The following is a 22554-nucleotide window of genomic DNA, read 5'->3' as shown; positions in this document are numbered from 1 at the left end:
GAAAAAGTTGAAGTCGTTGATTTGATGGATTTGGGTTGTCCGTCGTTGCAGAAATTGAGTAAAATGTCAGACACGAATTCAAACTGTACGCATCATGCTATATTGCGTCCAAAGTGTGCAGCTCAAAACGTATTGTTACTGCGAAATTTTTTACTCAAACACAAAAGACAATCGGTATCTACTCGAACAGTTATTCATTCTCATTACGTAAAGCATGGGTACGATACCGTTGAGTAAGAAACATGTAATTACACTCATATATGAGCATTATGAATTTCATGTTAAACTGTAATCTTAAGTTGTTTTTTTCAATAAAATATTTTGCATCGTCAATATCAACCGTTAATTCAGAACCTCTGTCCTGCTAGTTAAGAGTTTATTTCAGAACCTTCCAGAATTCAACGTCGCACCGTAATCCGTTGTCCGCAGGTCGCTCACCGTCAAGTCGAAACTCGTCGGACGATTCCGAGAATCTTTCAGGGTCAAAGAAGTTCTTTCTCACGGTCCCGGACCGCTCGCCGTCAAGTCGAAACTTGTCGAACGCATTGTTTGTCAGCCTACATTCGTTTAGGCTCGAAGCAGCCGCATACAAATTTCAGAACCTTCCAGAATTCGACGTCACACCGCAATCCGTTGGCGGCAGGCCGCTCACCGTCGAGTCGAAACACGTCGGACGAATTGTTTGTCAGTCTAGATTCGTTCAAGGCCGTGAGAATCTTCTCGAACCTTCTGAAAGCTCTCAAAACCTGACACATGCCAGGATTCTCGGTCGAACGTTCCAGGATCCACGTGGTCCGCTCGAACGCCTGAGGATTCACGGAGTGCGCTCGGTAATGCAGTTATCGATCCCGCTCGATGTCATGATCTTCTTTACCGACAAAGAGCACAATTTATCCCACAAGGGATAATACCACGGCAATTTCAGGCATTTTTCACCCACGATCATGGTCATTTGGAGGATTTCTTACCGACAATCATGGTCCTTTGGAGGATTTTTTACCGACGATCATGGTAATTTGGGAGATTTTCTTACCGACGAGCGGTCGGCAGAGCACATTTTATCTTACGAGAGTGGGGTAACCTTCAAGGGTTTGCGTCTGGGATGCACGGACAGGCGGATTGGTCGGCGGATAGGCGGCTTGGTCGGTAAGGAAGGTGTTTCTATCCAGAACCCGCCTTGTTATACTACTTTCTCTTTAATGCTCCGTGGTCTCCTCCCTGATATTACTTTCTGCAGACAATTTAGTATGTCGCGATGTCTGACGCTGTGTGTACACACACAAATGACGTCAGCAGGATACACTACATCTACAGTGAACCGACCCACGACTCAACACGACGGACTGACTCAGTTTCACCAACGGCTAAATCCTTCTTCCATTTCCGGTGAAACAGTGGCCGGACAGCGATAAAACCGGATCAATCCGGATTTTCCGTATATATCGGCCAGCTGACCAGCGGTCAGCACAAGTATTCGAGGCAAAGCAGCCGTGCTAGCTCACATCCGCGTACGAGCAGTGTTAGAGCACAGAGCCGACCTGACTGACAACAGATTTTCCATGTCAATCGGCCGCACTTACAGCGAGCCAGTACGGCCCATCGGAATTATTTCGTATTAAACAAAAAATTATGCAGATATAGTGTGTGACTATAATTATCGTATAATAAAATATTATTACTAATAATCAGCTTTTCGTATTCTACCCAGGTTTATTTAGTAATTAATACATACAAATGTTCGAGCAATAAGTCAGGACGATCAATTTATTTGATTTGTTAATTGTTATATACGATTCATGATACATTCTTATCTTTTAAACTGTTTATTAATCCATCCGTGTCTCATATGTACATATAAATGTTATAATCTCTAACTTGAACCAACGATGCGTTGAATTACTTTAATTTGGGTTTATTCTACAAAATTAGTCTCGATCGACTATTCACTCACACTTTTACGTATTATCTTAAAAATTCGAACTTATATTCAATATTATTGATATAGAATAATGATGTCGAATAATGTTCTTCGTCTTGATTTATTAATCGTTGTCGGTACCGAAATTCTAGTGACTGTATCTTTGTCGAGATCTTTATTTTTCCAAGATACGTTTTGATGAACACTCAGTTAGAACTTCACATGAGTTTCAGAAAATCTTTCAAATACGTTAAAAGAGTACATTTTACATGCCGTGCTCTCAAGTCAGGCACCGAGAAAACGACTTTCTGAAAAAACAAGCGTAGATAATTGGTAAAGGAGCACACCACGTGACTGACCCTATGAGTCGGATTCTTTTCATAGTCAGTATTTCGACTCTATGCGGGAATATTTGAACCGTCGCAATAGCTTTCAAAGTAAATGTAAAAAAATTCGGGGCCAGAGTTAAAGCAACCTATGCAATCGTGCCAAATATTAATATTTCTCGTCAATTACTTATATAGCCAGCTAAGCGCTAAAAATAACACAGAAAAGATGAATAGTATTTTCTTGACCTCAGAAGTATTGAAGTAAAATTGTTTTCTTGGATATGGAGGTCTTTGACGGAACAGCCGAAAAAATTGTTATATCCAAGAAAACAATTTCACTTCAATAATTAATATTATTACAAGTAATTAAAGTTCTTCTGGATTCACTTTATTTTCTTGATTTTACATAGCTCACTATTTTTCGTTATATTTCATTTGAATAACTGAATGCACACGATTTGATTCACTCATTAAATCTTATGTTTAATACAGTTTGTTCTCTTATCTGACAAGGCTCATAGATTGCTTGTTGACGATTGGTTAGTTTTCAGCTACGGTGATACGAATACAGGTGTACGGTATTGAGCAATCCGTGCCCGACGATTGACATTTGAGGATCCTGAGAGCATTCCACGGCATTCGCCCTGGTCTGCGGATAGGAAATCTCTCGCAATAAAAAAGATTAGGCACGATCATAGATTTATAGGTCTATGGCAGGAACTTGGCAATGCTAATTGGTCTACCCGAGTCCGCGAGAGAGTGTTAAAATGCAGCCTGAGTCTGAAAAAACGCGACGACGTTATTCTAACCTGCCCGAGTCCGTGATTCAAACTACGAATAGTTCACCAGGGTTTTTTGGCTAGGCAGTACCTGAGCCATTTCTTCCGAATCAACAAAGGGGTTGCTCTTAATTCATTTAAATCATCAAGTTTGTTCACACTCAGGACAAAAACTCACTGCATCACGGCTTCACGAGCAGAGGTTCTTGAAAAAGCCGTGAAGTTCCAATGTATTATTATTCATTTCCCATTATCGTGCGCAAAGTTGGATTTTTCGCACGCATTTACGTTCGCGAAATGTCATTTTTCCAAACGCTGAGAAGAGCGTGCGGGAATGTATAAGAATGTACGCGCTATACTGCTTTATACATCACAATTTTTATAATAATTATATGGATCGAACTTTGCGCAACTTAATAGGAAAAATAGTATACGATACTCGTACGCTGCGTGGGCCACACTCGTTCTCTTGTTGTTTTGAAGTCCGCTCGTGCGGAAAACACCTACTTTGTGCACTCGTATCGTAATGCATTATTTGAATTCTCGTCACTTGTACTATATTTACGCTTCAGAGTATTGCATTAAATTGATATCGATGCAACAATAAATTACGTTAACGAGCTTATTTAACTGAGAGAAATGTGATAAACTGGACAAGTAGATTTGATATTCCAACAAACGTAAAATGTATCCTCAACAACTATAATAACATCGAATAGTTAACTATACTACATTTTCTTCAAGCTCCGTCAATAATCAAACCGTTGTTGTAATAATATCCATTGTATTATCAAAAATTACTGCAACGAAAATAAAATTAGAAATAGTGAGTGTCTTGTCCAGGTCGAGATGGCTGGAATGCCCTATATACAGGGTGTTTCTCAGTGAACGCCTCAGTATTTTCAATTACCTACCACTAACGGGAACAAATATCTGATTGTTCTTATTAGCGGTCTTTTTCAATAAAATATCTTATAATTCGCCATGGATAACTGCCATAATAATCATGTAAATCATCCACACAAATTAAACTTGGTAATAAGCCAAATGAATATTCAACTAAACATTTATAACCATCACGTAACTTGAAGATGGTCGGCAGGACTCGGCTGATACATTGGCAAACAAAATAAATAGATTTTGACTAACATCGACGAAGTTAACCTCAAGGAACAAACATCGGTAAAGCAGACCTACCGAGTCATAGTCACATTAACGTAACTTAGGAACGCGATCAACGAACGTTTTAGCATAAGTTATAAACAACGGAACCAAATTGTTTGGCCAAATCCACACAACTTGGCAACACGGGCAAATTTAGCCCACTCGCGAGGACATCAAACAAGCTACCTATCGATAACTCGGTAGGTCTGTATTACCGATATTTGTTCCCCTCAGTGGTAGGCTACCCAACATATAGCAGAGTTTAGTTGGAAACACCCTGTACGTAGGTAGGTACACAATACATACCTTAACACACGTGTTCTTACAATATGAGTTCTCGCGAGCGAATGGAAAGAGTCGAGCGATGAGGGAGCAGAAACCCGCCGGACACATCTCGGATATGTGTCAGGGGGACCGGAATAACCGAGGAATTTCCGAATGATTACGTGCTCGATGTCGCGTTGATACAGATCAAGGAAGTCCCGAGTTGAGCCTAACGTTGGAAACACTCTCCGGTTCTCACGTGGATCAGAGATCAGATCACGAGAGAACCTGTTGTACGAAAAGGGAAGAAAAACCCACGTTTTAACTTCTTTCAGACAAGATAAATGCTCCTTTCCATGATGTTGGTACTTGTAGGTACAGCTGAAAAAAAACGAGATGTACGAATTATATTCACTAGCAATCTTCCATCAAGGAATATGATGTTGATTTAGGGTGTTCATTACTCACATTGAAATTTCTGTTGCCTCAAGGAACAAATATTCAGAATTCATATTTTCTCACTTACCGCATTCATTTCGGAATCTCTATAATTTCATTAACTTGCAGAATAAACTTGGATCATCTCTACTGTAAGACCTGCTTTTTTATGCTTATTAAATACACTTGGAAACGATTGATTCATAATTATTTGACTGAATACGTATTTGGACAAAAAATCTTCTCAAGTGTATTTTTGAGTTCAATCAAGTGATAATCTTGTTCATTCACTACAGTCAATAAAATTATTCAATTAATCAGAAGAGTTTTTATATATTGTTTATAATTTGCACAGATTGAATGACATTCTGCTGCCGGGGAAACAAATACTGGGAACATGAAATTGCGGATTCATGTATTTGATATAGTTTTTATATAATTCTTCATGAAACTATATTCGATAGGAATAATTATGTTCATGAACAATATTTACGAAATTCTTAAGTTTGCTGGCTTAGAGTAATGTAACGAAAATATAGATAGCAATTGATTCACTGAGGCAAAAAACTGATAAAAGACAAAAACCATAGATATTTCAAATTATAATTTGATGCATCACAGTAGAAATAACGATTTCCGGTCAAATTTCTTAAGAACTTTGTATTGTAGCCAATTTTTACGTTAACGAAAATTTTTCTCCCTCATTTTCAGTCCACTTTAATCGCGTTGCTGCCGTCTGGTGTTTTCCGGCTATGCGATGGAAATTACAAATTGTGTCTCTTGCATGTGATACATGCCAGCAATTTCCGAGAGATATGAAACAGTTTGAAAATGCGGGAGAGCTGATAGCAAATGCACTGCACATTGCTGTAACAAGGAAAGTTTGCATTTTGGACAATGCTGGTCTTGTCTAATATCTAATGTCTATATCGTCTTCATACTGTTTGCCCTTGCTTAATAGCAATCGTTTTTATATCCACAGTTGAAATTAATAATCGAAGAATAAAGACAGCGCCCAGAATGAAAATAAATCACCTCTGAATCGTGAAAGGGAAGTTTTAATTCGGTTCTTCGCCATTGCATTGTCTTCGCTGCGACACAATTTAACGAAGAATTTATTCGTTGCAGGTAAACTGATGCAGAACGTTGCTGAGTTCTGTCACGCTTCTGTTTTCTTGTTTTCCTCTCTTAACAGGTAATAAATCTTAATTTATCGCCGTTTGTTTTGATCAAACAAGTATTTGGAGCATTATATGCCAAATCCTAACTTAGACCGAAAATTGACTTTTTTGTGCGATAATGTTAATAATTTCGATGTAACAATAAATACAAAATTTTTCTTATAAGATGTAGTACGATTTATTTTTGAGAAACCCTTGCAAAGAAGATGTTTACAGTAAATAACGTCGAAATAATCGCAATAAAAAATTTTATTCCCGTTGTCATACGTTTATAGAAAAAGTTGTTTAAGCTACGAGCGGCAGTTTCGTTAGAGTGATGAAAAATTAAAATCAGGTGTGCATGCTCGTTTGCAGCAAAAATGTAATCTTCACCGGTGATGAATAATTAAATCCCGGCAGTATGGGAAGAGAGTGTGCGTGACAATTAGGTTTACTGTACTGGCGTCTGGTCGTTTGGCCGTAGAACGTCCTCGCTAAATAGGACGTGGAAGAAAATTAAAAACATAAAACAGGGCTAAGCGGGATTGGAATACTGCAAACACACGGTTCTCACCCTGGTTTTCCATACGAAAAGACCCAGTTGAAAATATCTCGAGAACGTTATTCGTAACTGGCATCAATTAAACAAGGCTGCGTGCTTTGAAAATCAATCAAATTGAAGTATAGTTTTCGTTACAAGAAAAAAAAAACCCTTATTTTACGTTCACGATACAAATTTTAATGCCGAATTGACTTAGTATTTTTTGTTTTTTCTAGCTTGTCAATAACTGGCTCGCTCAAACATTTATGCATAAATAGATTGGTTGTTTTATATTTTTTCTATTGTTTACACCGGTTTTTTTTTGTTTATAATCTCTCGTAATTACTGTATAAAATTTTTGCTTCAGCGAAACACTCCTTGGTTCGTTATAAGCCTGGATTTAAGGCTGCGGAGGAAGAAAGCTGACATTTTTAATCAACCTCATTGTGAGCATTTCAACTTCGTTAGCTCACTTGAAGCCAACGTTAACATGTTGCATATGTTCACATACGATGGCAATCCATACAAAACCGACCAAGCCGTGAGCCCGACCATTTTAGACTTTGCTGAAATTTTTTTATTCTATTGTACCTATTGAAAGCAGTCCTTCGGAATTTTTTTAGACTTTTGACTCAATGCTTCCAGAGACAATAAATTTTTCAAAATTTCACAAAAGCTCAATTTTTTATTTTTTTTTAATACTCGTAGCTTTTTCAAACACAGATATCGATTTAAAATGCTGTGTCTTTTTTTTTCGTTTTGAGTTGTAGTTCCATAAAGAAAATAAGAAAAAAAAAGAAATAGAAATTCGTTCTCAGGTTGTCTTTAGTTTTAAAACTAAGTTTTTTTGTTTCAACACTTGTATTATTTTGGTTTTTTGGAAAAACTTCACCATTTTTCAAGAAACATTTTTACAAATACCGAAAAATTGGAAGCTTGTGATATTCATAACTTGTATTTTATTTCTATTCTTTACAGCGCGTGAAGCCATTGTTTTCAAAAAAATAAAACGGATCCAAGTTTTGAAAAAAAGTATTTTGGGTTTAAAACCGAAGAAAACATATGTAAATGAATTTCGATTTCTTTTTTAGTATTTTGTTTAGGGAACTGCAACTGGAAACGAAAAAAAGACATGGCATTTCATATTGATATCTGTTTTTGAAAAAGCTATGAGTATTGAAAAAAAAAAAAAATTGTGCGAACTTTTGTGAAATTTTGAAAAATTTATTGTGTTTGGACGGGTTGTGACAAAAATCTCAAGAAATTTTGAAAGAATGCTTTCAGTAGGTACAAGGAAATACAAAAAAAAAACACCAAAATACGAAATGGGCGGGTCAAGGGTCAGTCGGTTTCATATGGACTGCCCCATATACATACGTATGTAGGCGTTACACGTACTGTCACGTTCTGGAGTCAATCTGTCATCCGGGAATTAGCTTTTGCACCTCTGCAGCCCCTTTTTATACCTTATTTCATGCCTCCTGTCACCCTCTCATTCTTCTCATCGATCTCCTGACGCTGGTGGTGATTCACGAGCTTATAATATAAGAGGGTAACGGCACAGCCAGGCAGTAAATACATGTATAGGGGGCATTCCACTCGGAATAATCGAATTTTGAAGCTGATACGTAGCACTTCCAGAACGATCCTATTTTGTTTTTGTTAATTTTTTTTTTTTATATGGACAGCCACAAGTTATGAATCTGCAATCAGTTTTCAAACTTTGTCCTTTTGCCAAATCCTCAAAAAATTGAATTTTTCATTCTAGTAGTTCAAAGATGAGTCCAACGATGAGATCAATTTTGGTATATTTTTGGGGGCAGTTTGAACATTGTTGAGGATTTTGAAAGGGTGTTCAGAATCTTTTTTCCTCGTTTCGATCACTTTAAGGTTGGTCTCATGATAGTGTGATTCTTTTTCTCATTTTTCTAAATCAATTTGGAATTTTTACAATGTTTTAAACTTTGAGATTTCAAAGATTATAGAAATTTTGAGAACTTTGAAAGATAGAATGTACAAGAAATGGTTCCTTCATGGGGCCAACTTAAAAGAGATGAACAATAAAATTGTGACTTGTTTTGAAATTTTTGAAACGCTGGCGATTTAAATCAGTTCTCGAAATTACGAGAACAATGAAATGATCATAGGGTTGTTCTTAAAGTTGTTGCAATGAAAAATGCAATATGTAGGGATTTTTTTCAGAATTAGGGAAAAAGTTGAATTTAGTATCAAAAGGTTCAAATATTCATAACGCAGAGACTTTGGCTGGAATTCAAAAAAAATTTCAGTCAAATCAAAAGTGGTGAAGTGAAAAGCCTAGTGATTTGTTATGGAATGCCCTATAAGCATGATAGTCTTGCTATTTGCCAAACTCACGACGGCTGAGGCACGAGTGAAGGTGTCCGAGTTTCAGACTGATTATGAACTTCGCATTTCGACACGGAGCTTTACTCCGTTTACTGGAACCTGGACAAAGCTGGCGTTGTCCATCACCAGAGGTATCTGAAGACCTGGTCCAGGAGTGAAGCGGTACTTGGACAGTAAGCTGACAAGGCCAACTTTTGTTTGGAGCAGTCCGAATCTCATGCCTGGAGTTTCAAAAGAGATTAATTCTCTATCAAATATAACCTTACCGAAAAAATCCCAAATTCATCTTAAATTTGGGGGGTAACTCGCGCCCCCCCCCCCCCCCCCCCCCCCCCCCGCCCCTTCCAACTTAAGGGCCAGGATTGCAATTTGAATTAATTATTTTTAGCTGGACGGTTTGATGCAAGTGTATATAATTTTTTGTCCGACGATATCTCGATAATGAATTAACGGATTTTGATCATTTTAGTCTGAATTGATGCAGTTCTTCTCATCTCAGAATTGATCAAATTTAGGATTTAATCGGTCCAGCAGTTTTCTAATCACACGAAATATTGGAGTACAATAAAAAGTAAATAAGTGAGTATTTGGGCTGGACCATAAAGGCTGAAGACTTCAGGTTTCGATGGGCTTTGAGCTCATAAAACATCGGCGAATTTTTCTCCACTGTTTTTCAACTTTTTTAATCAGTATAACTTGAAAAGTACAAATCGAATCATAAATGTAAACAGTTCTGAACTAAGAGGCGCGTCGATTGAGACCGAAGTCATCAAAACCTGTCGATTCACTCTCGAAATACATATTTTTTATCTGATTTCATATTTTGTTTACGGAACAACTCAAAAACTTATACTGAACTGACCAAATCCAAAATCTGATAAGTTCTAAGTTGAGGAAAGCTCTTTCGATTCAGACTGCCAAAATCTTCCAAACACTGTAGGAGGTGATTCTCTATAGTTTAAAACGTCAAGCTTTAATAAAACTTTAATCTTTAGTGTTATAGATTTGCTCCCCTATTCTTTTGTATCGAAAAACTTTCGAAGGAAAATGAGAAATTAACGAGAAGTTAGAAATTTAATCGATGAGATCTCAAGTACGGATCACAGGATTTTTATAATTTTAGTCTGAATTGACGCGACTGTTTGCAATTTGGAGCAAACTATATTTCGGATTCGATCAGACCGGTAGTTTTCCAGTTATTCAAACAATGCAGTTAAACGGCAAAGAATTCAATTTAAAGACGTTCTCTGAGCTCAAAATGCATTCAATATTTCTAGACTAGCATATTGACCCTTTGAAGCATATATTTTTTGTTACACTCAAATTTCTTGAAACTGGGTGAATAAGGGTTCTAGATTTAAAAAATGTGGTCAGATCTAAGAAACTTTCAAAATTCAAAATGGAGGATCTAAAATGGTGGACTGAAAATGTGGAAGTAATCGAATAGCTTGAAAATGCACACTCAGGGGTTTTTAGAACACCAAATGCGATTCCGTTATCAAAATTACGACATCAAAGATGGCGGATCCAATAGGGCAGACTGAAAATATGAAAATTGATCTGATTTTCTTGAAACTTGTTTCTTGGGGGTTTTTGGAAACACTGATAGAGAATCTGAATTCAAAATGATTAAATTCTATATAGCGGATTCATTTTGGTGGTCAAAATATAAAAAAAAAAAGAATCAGACTTGCTCGAAATTTGCTACTTGAGAGTTTTTGGGTCGTTGTTAATGAATCTAAAATCGTAATAGTGACATTCTTTATCCTTTGTCAATGCGAAAAATGACCGCGTTTCCGCCAGGAGACTTCGGGGCCACTCAGCTTGACTTTTTTTATATTTGCAGTCCCCCGTAGTAGATCCATCATTTTGAGTTTCACCATTGTAATGTCTGATACGTGTTCGGCGACCTCAAAAACCCACGAGTAACAAATTTGAAGCGAATAGGAATAATTTTTATATTTTCAGTTCGCCATATTGGGTCCCCCATCTTGAATTTTGAAATTTTGACGAAGGTTCGTTCTTAATCACCCCAAAAATCCGAGATTACCAAGTGTCATTTTTCTAGTCCCCATAACGTTCCCACAATTATATTTATTTTCTAAAAACTAGCATTTCCAGCACTATGTTTATTTACAGCGCTCACTATATTCGCGGAATCATTATAATTCCTCTTAAAACATCAACATTGACAACTTAAATATCCAATTACGCAAGAAAGAAAAGAAAAAAAAAAGTAAAATGGCAGCGATATCTCAAAAATTTTGAACAACTTGAATAAACGATTCAAAAAGGTGTCTCATACATGAGACGCTGTGCCGCATAGGTCTAAGGTGAGTTAGACAGACCACCATTGTTTTTCGAAGAGGTAATCACGAAAAGACAGCGTCCTTACCGATGCAGCTCCTCGGCCCGTCCCCAAACGGCAAGTAGGCGTACTGATGCCTGCGGGCGATGTTCGCCGCGTCGAAGCGTTCCGGGTCGAAGTTCTCCGGTTCCGGATAAAGTTCGGGATCCCAATGGAGTCCGAGAACCGGAATGATAATTGGGGTCTTCTTCTCGACGCGGAGGCCAGTTCCCAGAAACTCAAAATCTGCATTGCACAGTCGGTTCAGAATCGGAACGACCGGATACTTCCTCAGAGTCTCTGTGAATCGTCGATTTCATTAGTATCCATACGAAGGATCGTGCCGGACTTTGGAATCCGTAAAACCGACCAGAGACGACTTTGTGAAGATAGACCATCGCCCTGATGCTCTCGTATGACAGTTCCCCGAATTCTTTCGAAACTCTGTTCACCTCTTCCGCCACTTTGTCCTGCAACACCTGGTGCAACGCCAACTCGTAGAGGCAGAAGGTCACCGTCGATGACGACGTGTCGAAGCCACCGATCCAGAAGACAAAGGCCTGTGCCGCTCCCTCTAGCATCGTGATTTTCCGATTCTCGACATCTTCTTCAGGGTAAGAAGCCTCAGACGCTGCAAAGGCAGAAAGATGTTGCCGAAGTCACAGCATCAGAATTGTCAAAGTTTTGCGGTACAAGTGATCATAATGGGTATTAAGTTAATGATACTGATGCGTATGCTAGAAATACTCAAATTTCACAGCAAGTCGTGTGAATATTGCAATGATATCAAGCAATGCTTACAATAGTATAAACATGATTCTGATGACAATTAACAACACAAGGCGACAGAATTGCTCGTATCGCAATACTTTCGTGTCTCAATCACACGATACATAAAAATTAGATTTTTGAAATTTTATCGAGATTAAAAAAAAAAACAAAAAATGGCAATTTTTAGACAGGTTTAAATAACTATAAAAAACTAACGGTTGTAGGAAAAAATCTGAACAAATTAAGAAGTGCTTTTTTGCGACCGGAGAACGGAATAAAAATCCTAAACGAATTAAAAATGGTGAGGGAAAATCATCAGTCGAGTTCACATGGAATGCCCCATGCATAGAAGAGAATCTGGCTAAATCCCCGAATTTTTCCGATAACTTTATCACGCCCTACCAAGTACTTGCATTTTCATATGGAAAAATGTATGCATTTGAAATCATTTTAAAGAAAACTGTTCATTACTTCAAAACTATATTTCATAAAAAAATGTCCTGTGGCTATTCTGTATGAACTTTAATGCTCTACAAAAAAGATCTATTGTAAAATTTTCTTAAATCTAATATTTATCACGTTATTAGCGAAAAAATGAAGACCGTTCTTTGCTGATAATGTGATGAATATTGGATTTACGAAAATTTTACAAAAGAATTTTTTGGAGAGCATTAAATTTCCTATGATATTTTTTTTGATACACAGTTTTAAAGCAATGAACAGTTATCTTAAAAAATGTCAAATACATGCATTTTCTTATGTAAAAAATCGACTGCTTGGTGGGGCGTGTTAGTTATGGGAAAAAACCGGAGATTTAGTCAGATTTTTTTCTACATGTATATGTCGATTACTTTTATGGGGTAAGCGCAAAAAAATTCCGACATGACCAAAATAAGACCCACCCTTAACACAAGATACTCATCAGTTTCGTTGAGATTTTTATCCGAATCTTTTGCAATTCTCATTTTAACACTTCGGAATGACATACTATTTAAGATTGTAACCATTCGAACTAATGACATTCGACTTAACGGTCAGTCTCAATTTTGACAGTTCACAATTCAGAGCGGCACCTACCACTTTAACCATTCATATTCAAAAGTGGAAATGAAATATTCAGCCACCTGCCAAGGGAGGTGAAGTCTCATCATTGTCATTGGCGATGTAGCCTTTGTTCATGAGCTGGATAACAACGTCCAGAAAGTCATTCCTGACAACTTTATTGTCTCGTCTGTACTTTACTGCCTGTTCGAAAACATCGATGAAGAATTTCGGGGCCTCCTTCCCAAAGACTGAAATTTTCAACAGGTGCAAAACGTATGGACAGATGATCGCGAGCACGTTAACTAGTATTCGTCGCTCGAAGACCTTGCGACCCATCGTCCGGAATTCTGCCTCTTTATTCTCAAGGCTGTTGCATTTTATGTCGAAAGCGACCGAGGCGATCACATCGGTGGAGAACCTTGAATGGACAATGAACAATATAATATTTCCAATATAACGAACTTTTGTAATCGGTTGATTCGTGAATCGGTCAGCCAACCTTGCCATGAGTTCTTTGACCTCGATGAGCTCTGAGTTCTCGGCGTCTTTTGCAACGCGCTGAGTCAGGGTTTCGGAGATTTCCTTGATGGTGAAGAACATCTGTTTCATTTTGCTCGCGGTAAAAACGGGGGACAACTTGTTTCTCAAGAATCTCCACTTGCTGCCGGCAATCGAGAAGAGGTGACCCGATAACGGATCGGACTCTTCATTGCAGTATATACCACGGTCGTGGAAATGCGCGAATTCTTTTGTGAGGACCACGCGGATCAAGTCCGGATCCGCAACAACAAGAACCGGCTGATGGAACATGAAGATGCCAAAAATTCGGCTATTCTTCAAGTCCAAGTAAGAGTCGCGGATCACTTCACCTGGAATACCCATCAGATCGGTTAAAGACAGTTCTTCTGTAGGTAAAATCTTCCACAAGGAATACTAATCATTTTTCAAAATTTGACTCGGCATATCGGGGACGAGATACTCTTCAATTTTCTGCCCTAAGCTATTGATCTTATTGTTCATTTTTTGACCCGGTAAGACGAAAAACAACTTTGAACACTTTAAATATATTCTGTTTCTAATGTAACACATGATCGTTTCATGGATGATGCTGGTTATCCTACCAAATGAGCGTTTTCCGGCAAAGACCGGTCCCATGTTGCCAATAGGCACAACCGGTTTGACGTAATCAACGTCTTTCCAACTCCAGTAGTTGAAGGTCACATACTTTAAGTAGACGCACGCAGCTAAAGTGATTGCAATCACCGCAGCAGCGAACTCCAGAACAAAATTGGCAAGCCCCATAATTTTACCGTTGAAATAGGAAGTATCACGTCAGCTTTACTATGTTTTAAATCACTTTGCATTCGTGAAAAAAAAAATTCTTCCAACTAATACGATGTTTTTCAAATTAGTCTTAATGATGATGTTGATATATTTTACATATTTGTTTTAATCAGTATTTAATGCCACAACGATTAGGCGATGGAAAATTCAAACCTGCAGATTTACATTTAAGAATCAGTTGATACTTGGGATTTTAAATTAATTGACAAATTATAGTAAAATCACTCTTCGTAATGCAGAACATTGAATGCACAAAGTCCGCGAGCTAAACCAACTGAGCAGCTCGGTAGTCGGTGCAATCTCCTCCCACTTTGTTCCTAGGAAAGTACTCGGTATGTAGGTTATAGTGGGAAGCGAATCAGTGCGCCTTCTCTCGCTCTTGACCAAGTCTTCGTTGCTGTGCCATTTGCAGGTTTGTATTTTACTGAAGATTTGATGGAAGAAAGAAAAACTCATCGAATTTCATAGAAAGTGAACTTTTTTTCTTCCGTGGACACGTCAGTGAAACATAGAATTTATTTACGTTATATTTCAACTATCAATTAGGGTTATCAATGTAATTGGACTTGGATGTACTTTCGGTTGAAATTTTTCTAATGATTTCCATGATTATACTTGTTCGTGTCGTGTGTGATTCTGTGTAATAATGTCCTGCATAAGATTGGCATTTATCATCAAATAAATGAACTGTATTTTTTGTCGAATGCAATTAACTTTGCATTGGAATGACTAGTTGATAACAGCTTTTTTTACTATACTACTAACGTATGCAATTTGAAATGGTTTCTTTTTGCCACTTGTAGCTTAGATTCAGATTTTATAGAATTGATGACTTAAGAGGACTGAACAGATTATCATATTGCCAATTCTGTATTGGATAGACGCAGTTTATTAATTTTTCTTTGTTGCATTAATTGCTGTTGATTACAGTACGACTATAGATGCGTGTTAGTGGCATTCGGACATTCAGGCATTGTCAGTAAAAACAAAATATTCTGCAGCAAACAAGTAAGAACAAGATATATCGGGCAGGCAAATTGTGGAAATTAAAGCTTTTGTTGCTTGTGCCAAGTAAAGTATTCGAGCATACACTTTTCATACAGCATCGTGTTTTTGTTTCGTGTGATTGAATAAATACTATCGCTGTAAATGCTATATGCTATAGGAACATGTAAAATTTATATTTCTAGGTCATTATTTCACGTCCATAATGCGACAAATTATTCTCCGTGATCACTTTGTCGTTACAACATTCATAATTTAAATTCAATTCAGGTTTTTCCCCCGATTTCACGACAGAGACTGCGTAAGCACAATGGTAAATTCGTGGGATTCATGCCATCACCTTCATTTAATAATGAAGAATAATAGCAAATATATGATAAAAAATCAGGTAAGTTTAACCTTAAGGTAACTTGGCGGTGATAATAAATGTCAAAAAGTTAATTATATTTTCCATTATTTTAACTTTTCTTTACAATTCACAGAAATGTTTTAATTATTGATGGTCAGATTGCCAATTGGATAGCAACTTTTGTTTTATAAGTTAGAAGGAAAGCTGTGGATTTATTTTAAGATTCGTGGAGAAAATGTAGAACGAAGCTTTGCGAGGATTACAAATTTTCGAAGTAGTCGGAACAAATATCTATGAACTGACTGATTGTGAATACACACATACTAAACAGGCAAGAAAGTTGGTCCATGATACTCCGATCAGAATATAAAAATTTATGCCAAGCAAAAATTGTTAGAAATTTTCTGACGCATCCTTTATTTCAAATGGAATAGAATGTTTCAAATCTCTCATCATGCCGTTAAAGCTGTTTCAATTTCAGCGAGTCTCATTTTGTGATCGCATTTCCGGTCATGCTCATAATACCTTGAGCCATAGTTGCGTGCACTACAACTACGTAAACAATTGTCCATATGTATAATTATTCCACCAGTCGCAGTCTCTGAAGCATGGCCATGCGAGTGGCATTAGGCTCAGGATGTTGTACGTAATTCTGCGAACCATCGATGACCCATCAGTATGCTATAAAGTAACAGAAATAAGCTCAAATATTTGCTGCTTATGGTCCAAAAGACTCAAAATATTCGTTTACGCGTTCTTTCTGCTCTTCGGTCTCAGAGAACGGAAAGAAAAGACAATTATTCCCCAAAGATATCATTTCACTTCCTTAAAACTGATTACGATTCGATATTCAAAAATTTTTTTTGTTGTCAAATTCAAAAAAGAAAAGCGTTTCTCTTCTTGCTCACACAATGATGGTGTTAAAATGGGGTCTCAGGATAGGGAGCTAAGAAACCCGTTCACGGTCTTTGCAGGAAATTGACAATTTGGGGGGAAACTTGGTCTTTCCCTCCGAGATCCTTTGCCGTTTTATTCCCACCCTATGGATCCGGCAAGCGACAAAGGATATTCTTGAAAATGTTTTTAGATTATCTACGTGATATTGTGGAGGAAAAACAGGCGATATGAAATACCCGGGGCGGTGCAGGTTTGTCGCATCGTAATTCAGGTAATATATTGAGTCTGCGAACGCTTTTGATGTTGGCAGTGCCTCGGGCCTTCGAGTATTCTAAGAGAAGCACATCCCTTCTCTTCTTTTTGCGTTTTAAATGATTTCCGCCATCTTGATTCTCGTCTCAATTTCAAATACGTCTTCACCGCAATAAATATCGATCTACTACCCGTGGGAAACAAAGTAATAATTAAAACAACTACAGTTGATAATACAAATTACCAAACTGAGAAAAAAAACTAATAGATGTAGAGCTAGTGGCTTTATGAATGAGTAGATACATTTTAGGAGGTATATAGGGAGGGTTCTGCTTCAATCTGTTTTACCGGCCAAGCAGGGGCTGCAGGACGCGCCTCGTCTGCAGTCGATGTGTTACGGACCGAAGTTAACCTAACTTAACCCAACCTAACCTATCTAAATAACAAGATGGTGGGGCAAGATGCCTGACAAGATGGTTACTGGTCTAACCTTACCTAACGCATGTAAACAACAAGATGGCGGGGCACGATAACGTGGCGCTGGTGCGGCAAAATGGCGGGGGGAATATACCATTTCAAAATAATAGCGGGGTACTTCGAATACATTATTCTGCACTAATGGACACGATGGCGACATTGCAATTAAGTAGGCTGGGAATGTTGACTACCCATAAATTTTCCCGTAAATTCTTTACCCCAGGTATATTTTCATTCAGAGAAATACACATAATAAATCATGATAGCGATGAGTAGGGGAATACCGTTATAATAACTGTGGTAAACATACTGTTTGAAAATAACGGTGAGATATTTTAAGTATGTGACAGTGAGATAGCACGCCGTATATGCGGGCGAAACGCTAGGCGAGTAGGAGTTGGGTTGTGTGAGTTGGGAGGTGCGACGAAGTCACTTGGCGGTAAGACACCAACCCGTAGAGTCTGACAAAATAGTAACTCCGGAATCGTATGAGAATCTGGCCAAGTTTCAACGCTACGATTTTAATTATAGAAAGCCTCAAATCTCCCAAAGTCGGAGGCCTCTGTGTGACCATCTCTACGAAGATCGAAACTCTTCTCATTTTTATTTCATCATAACGATTGATCACCATCTTCTTTTAATAGTGTGGAGGGAAACACAGATCTGTTACAAATATAGAACGCGAATGTACAATCGTAAAAATTTATTGTGGGGGAAGGTGAGGTTGGTATACAAATGGCGAGCTTATTAAATAAGTTGTACTGTTCTCACAGTCTTCTTATCGTGAACTTCAGTATCCGTCGTGTGTGAAATTTATAAAACTTTCATCGAATGTGATGGATCTCAACAAAATGAACTTCGTCAACCGCCTGGAAACTCTACCAACCAAGAGGATGGCAGATCTGGAAGTTAGGGAGGAGTATAACGTGACGGGGATAAGACGCGTCAACACTAAATAAGGTTCGAGTATTCTGCTTGCACTTAACGAACAATTCGAAATATTCCTACTACCAAGAATCGTAAGTCTTATAGAACGCGATGTAGATCAATTCGCGGAAATCCGTAAGACGATACTTGAAGATATTCTACGCCTGAAATATCTTGGGGATAAATATATTAAATTCGAATTTTTGTGCAACATATGCACATAGTTGGCAAACGAATAGCGATATCCCCAGAGTAGTATGTTTCTCCTGGGAAATGTTAACTAATAGTCGGTGTCGCCAATGGATTGGAAATTAGTATCACCCCCACGCTTTCGATTGAAGTTCCTTTGCATTGGAGATAAAAGCGGGCGTGGTAGAAATCGGATAGTCAGTCTTCCATCAATATTCACACAAGAAAAATCGACACTACTCCAACTTGCAATATGGACATAATCATAGACATTCGGAATTTTGTCGGCAAAACCAGTAATAAACGTGGAAAATCTCACATCCATCACTGGGAAAACTGAAAAAAATGGAGGAGGCGGGTTGGAACGATGATTATCACGGATACGTTTCAACGGGATACAATTGTGCTTTCGAAAATGTCCAGCGCCTGAAGAAGTGGTATGTAAAGGAGTGCATCGGATCTCTCGCGAAATCGTTCTATATATTTATATTTGCATTTCAATTATACATAGTTTTATGTAACATTGACTATAAAATGTTATACTTTGATATATTCGTACAAATAAACCTAAAATATCTACAAAGGTATATAATGTTGGAGACAGAATCTGTGAAAGAAATGAAATACTTATTAATTACACTTTATTGATTGTATAAGCAGTATTATTTCATTGCATTGTCATACTACACACCTCTCCAACTTCTCACCTCAACTCTAAATTTTCAAAACATTTTCAAAAGTTTTCAAAAGTTATCAAAATTTTCATGCAAAATACTTGGGGCAAAACGACGCAACAATTATTTGATAAAGTGCGTACATTGCAAGACAGTCTTCTCTCCGTAACTCTTGATTTTTTCCAATGAACACTTTTCGCGTAATACAAATCGATGCGGCGACTATTTCAATATATTATAAAATTGAAACTAGCATTCACTTTTAGATAGATATCCTTGGCAATTAGGTTACACCTGCCTTGCGGGTCACTACATCACCCTTACAGTAAACCTTGTACAAATATTTCATTAGTGGGCCCAATTTTTCTATTGAATGTATAAGGCTACACACTGACTGCTAATGATACTGATTTCAATAGTGGTCTCAATTTTGATGTTGAATGGATAACGCTGCACACTAATGACATCACCATTCCGATCATTAACACATATCATCGTTAAGTTTGCGATATTTCTTTGAGTGTTGGAAACGTTATCGTCTCTTGAACTTATGTTGGTGGGAGATATTCAAAACAATACCGCTAATTAGGTTTACAGAAAGTGCCGTTGGAACATTAAATAGCCCCTTTAACATTTTCAGAACATATCGGACTCCGTATAAGACCAGCGCACTCAATAAGAACTCATTACTCGCTGTGAATGTTTTCAAATTGCAATAGTAAAGTCATCACCGGTGAAGCATGCATGGATTTTGTCGACGCGATAAGAGACGCTTACAATTTGGTGCGTACCCTATCTCCGGGGAAAGACGGTGACAGAACCGCAGATCATTGGATCAACGTTGGACTGGCAAATATGCAATTTTTCCGTGACGTTTCGATGCATCCAAGGATAACCATGAGTGAGAAATACTGGATTCAACAAACAGTCTCGCTCCTGCGATCTTAGGTAGAGAAATTCCGGGGACACCTCATTACCGGAGGCGGCGTCAACACTCCTGCGGATGGTGATATTCGCGCTCAATGGGACAATGTAGACAGCGCTTTCGCCATCCGGCTCCGAACCGGTGTCATCAAAAACCTACAACACCTCGATTTGAGCGATTTTTTGCGGATGCTAAGCGTCTGGCAATCGTGCGATTGAGAGCAGCCTTACAAACTGATAGGAGCATTAACGCGAATGGCATTTTATCATGCAAATTTGAAAACGTTAAGAACGGTGTAAAAATGGTTGAATCAAAACATTTTGCCGCGCGGAACGAGATTATCCTGCCAACCACCGATCTTGACCAGTGGTTTGACGATAACATCACCAACCGTCTCACAATAAAGGTTGAGGAATTTGAACATCGTGATTCCAGTTGGGCCATGGTAGAGTTCATCAGCCTAGCGATCAACATCAACCGGTATGATCCACTGCGTGGGGCTCATCGACATTTGCATCGTTGTCGAGGAAAATTCGACAAAGGCACGCTGTGGTGAATATTGTCAACACTGATGAGCATTGCTTTTTGTGGGCAGTCAATTCGGCGCTGTACATTGGACCATCACTACAATCCCATCGCTGACCCATCAGCTATCGGCAATATAGCACACAACTACGGTATGAGAGGATGAGTTTTCTTACACCTTTTTCTGATATCCCCAAGTTTGAGATGCAAAATAACTTATCAATTAACGTTTGTGGGCTTAACTCGAGTGTAATAGTGCCGGTATATTTGAGTAAAAATTTTCGTTCCAATAGACCGACGATTCACTTGCTTGCTATAGAAATCAGAATTAACCTAGGCGATGACAACGAACTCGACTGTCATGCGATATTCCATTATGCTTGGATTCGAAATCTTTCACCTTTACTCAGCAGCCAACTATCGCATCATAGACCCGCAAAACTTTTATGTGACCGCTGTTTATGTCATTTTGTAGTAGAGTCCGCATACCAAAGTCATATGCAAAATTGTTGAGTGGAACTAAATGTAAAGCAGATCAACCCGACAACGAGCATAAGATTGTGTTTGAAAATTATCGCTATAAGGAGTCTGTGCCATGCACCGTCTGTACCGATCTTGAATGTATTCTCGAGCCTATGGTTAATGAAGCGCAAAAGCACGCCCCGCACAGCACAGCGTACTATGTTCACTGTGTTTTTGACGATTCTTTGTTCCGATTCCGCCTGAACCGCGGTCCTGACTGTATTCCGTGGTTCATCACTGTATCACGATCCTTAGCCATGATTGTGTTGCACAATTTGTCGGGTTATGAATTGTCAACGGAATTCGTAACAAATCATTTATTCGTTTGATCTTGAAGTTTCATGATGCTCGATTAATACGACAGCGAGGACTAAGATGTTTACGTATTAATTAATTCCTTTTATAGAAATGTAGTTAGTTGTTGTTTGACCATGGCGATATGCACACGCATGAAAGGTGGTAAAGTCCTGCTGAATAAAATTATCAATCATCCTTCTGTTGAATTACACGTGAGGGGGTATTAGTACTGCGAACTCGGTATGAAATTGCCAAAGAGGTTAGCTCGTGGTGATCCTGGTATCAATCCGTTGGACGCTGCATGTAAAGAACACGATATTGCGTACCCAAAGATTCGGAATAACATTGCTGTGTGATATCAAGCTGAAAAAGTGTCCGCCGAGAAGGCGTGGAGTCGTATCTTAGGTAAAGACGCTAGTATCGGTGAAAAATCCGTAGCCTGGGGAGTCACTGACGCCATGAAAGCTAAATCTAAAGTCGGTATGTGTTTAATAGGGAAGCGATCGGGACTTGGCTCCAAAAGTGTCAATGGAAAAGTGCAGACAGACGCTAAGCGTCGTTTAACGAGTTTGAAGATTAAATGGAGGAAAAGGGTAATTAACTTCGAATCCGTTATTAAAACTGCGAAGAAAACAATGCAGCCTGGTCATAAAGCTGTTGTGACAGTGCTGTCGGGCGTACCTACGTTTAACGGCGAAGCTCGCTCGAAAGAAAATAATACTTTGCGGTTAGTTGTATCTCAAATTCCTCAGCGAACGCTGAGGCCTAAATAGGAGGAATAGGCCATAAAACGCGTGACGATGCGTGGGCTAAAGCATTAGTGATGGCCATGGCTGATTTGTTTACGTCAATGTTGTCGGGCACATCAACCGTGCTGGATGCGCAATATTTCCCCCCAATTGAGTTGTCATAAACAAAAAACCATGTTCTTGGACTCGTTGAACAGCTAACATTCAATTTAATGCTCAATACTGAAGCGGTCTGCAATAAATTTCACATAATGTGGTCAAATGCTGTTTGGGAAGTCGTTAAAATATCTACGGGAAGCT

The 22554-nt window shown here is 38.3% G+C and overlaps 1 protein-coding gene across 4 annotated transcripts; it reads right to left on the bottom strand.

Moving 5' to 3' along the window:
* Positions 1-1807: 1807 nt before the first annotated feature.
* LOC124297545 (probable cytochrome P450 6a14) lies at positions 1808-14740 on the bottom strand. 4 transcript variants are annotated; one of them, XR_006906627.1, is made up of 8 exons: positions 14244-14740; positions 13622-13991; positions 13203-13540; positions 11678-11938; positions 11356-11607; positions 7992-9181; positions 4497-4835; positions 1808-2896 (listed from the first exon to the last, which is right to left on the bottom strand). XR_006906627.1 is itself a non-coding variant. In XM_046748687.1 (7 exons), exons 1-6 carry the CDS (start codon positions 14422-14424, stop codon positions 9012-9014), a joined length of 1572 nt encoding a protein of 523 aa, XP_046604643.1. In that variant the 5' UTR covers positions 14425-14740; the 3' UTR covers positions 6857-8296; positions 8970-9011. The 4 variants fall into 4 exon arrangements, 3 of the variants coding, with proteins under 3 accessions (XP_046604643.1, XP_046604644.1, XP_046604642.1); XM_046748687.1 differs by lacking the exons at positions 1808-2896; positions 4497-4835 and having other exon boundaries at positions 6857-8296; positions 8970-9181; XM_046748688.1 differs by lacking the exons at positions 1808-2896; positions 4497-4835 and having other exon boundaries at positions 6857-8111; positions 8970-9181.
* Positions 14741-22554: the final 7814 nt, after the last annotated feature.

Source organism: Neodiprion virginianus, chromosome 2 (assembly GCF_021901495.1).
Source record: "Neodiprion virginianus isolate iyNeoVirg1 chromosome 2, iyNeoVirg1.1, whole genome shotgun sequence".
Lineage (NCBI taxonomy): Eukaryota > Metazoa > Arthropoda > Insecta > Hymenoptera > Diprionidae > Neodiprion > Neodiprion virginianus.
This window is presented reverse-complemented; position numbering and strand designations above follow the sequence as displayed.

What these genes read in the sequence shown, in the direction of transcription:
- LOC124297545 (XM_046748686.1), bottom strand. Translation starts at nt 14,424, where the DNA reads ATGGGGCTTGCCAATTTTGTTCTGGAGTTCGCTGCTGCGGTGATTGCA. An exon ending in GACTTCACCTCCCTTGGCAG is followed by an intron (nt 11,939 to 13,202) that starts GTGGCTGAATAT and finishes CTGCCTTTGCAG; the next exon opens with CGTCTGAGGCTTCTTACCCT. An exon ending in TCTTCACAAAGTCGTCTCTG is followed by an intron (nt 11,608 to 11,677) that starts GTCGGTTTTACG and finishes GACGATTCACAG; the next exon opens with AGACTCTGAGGAAGTATCCG.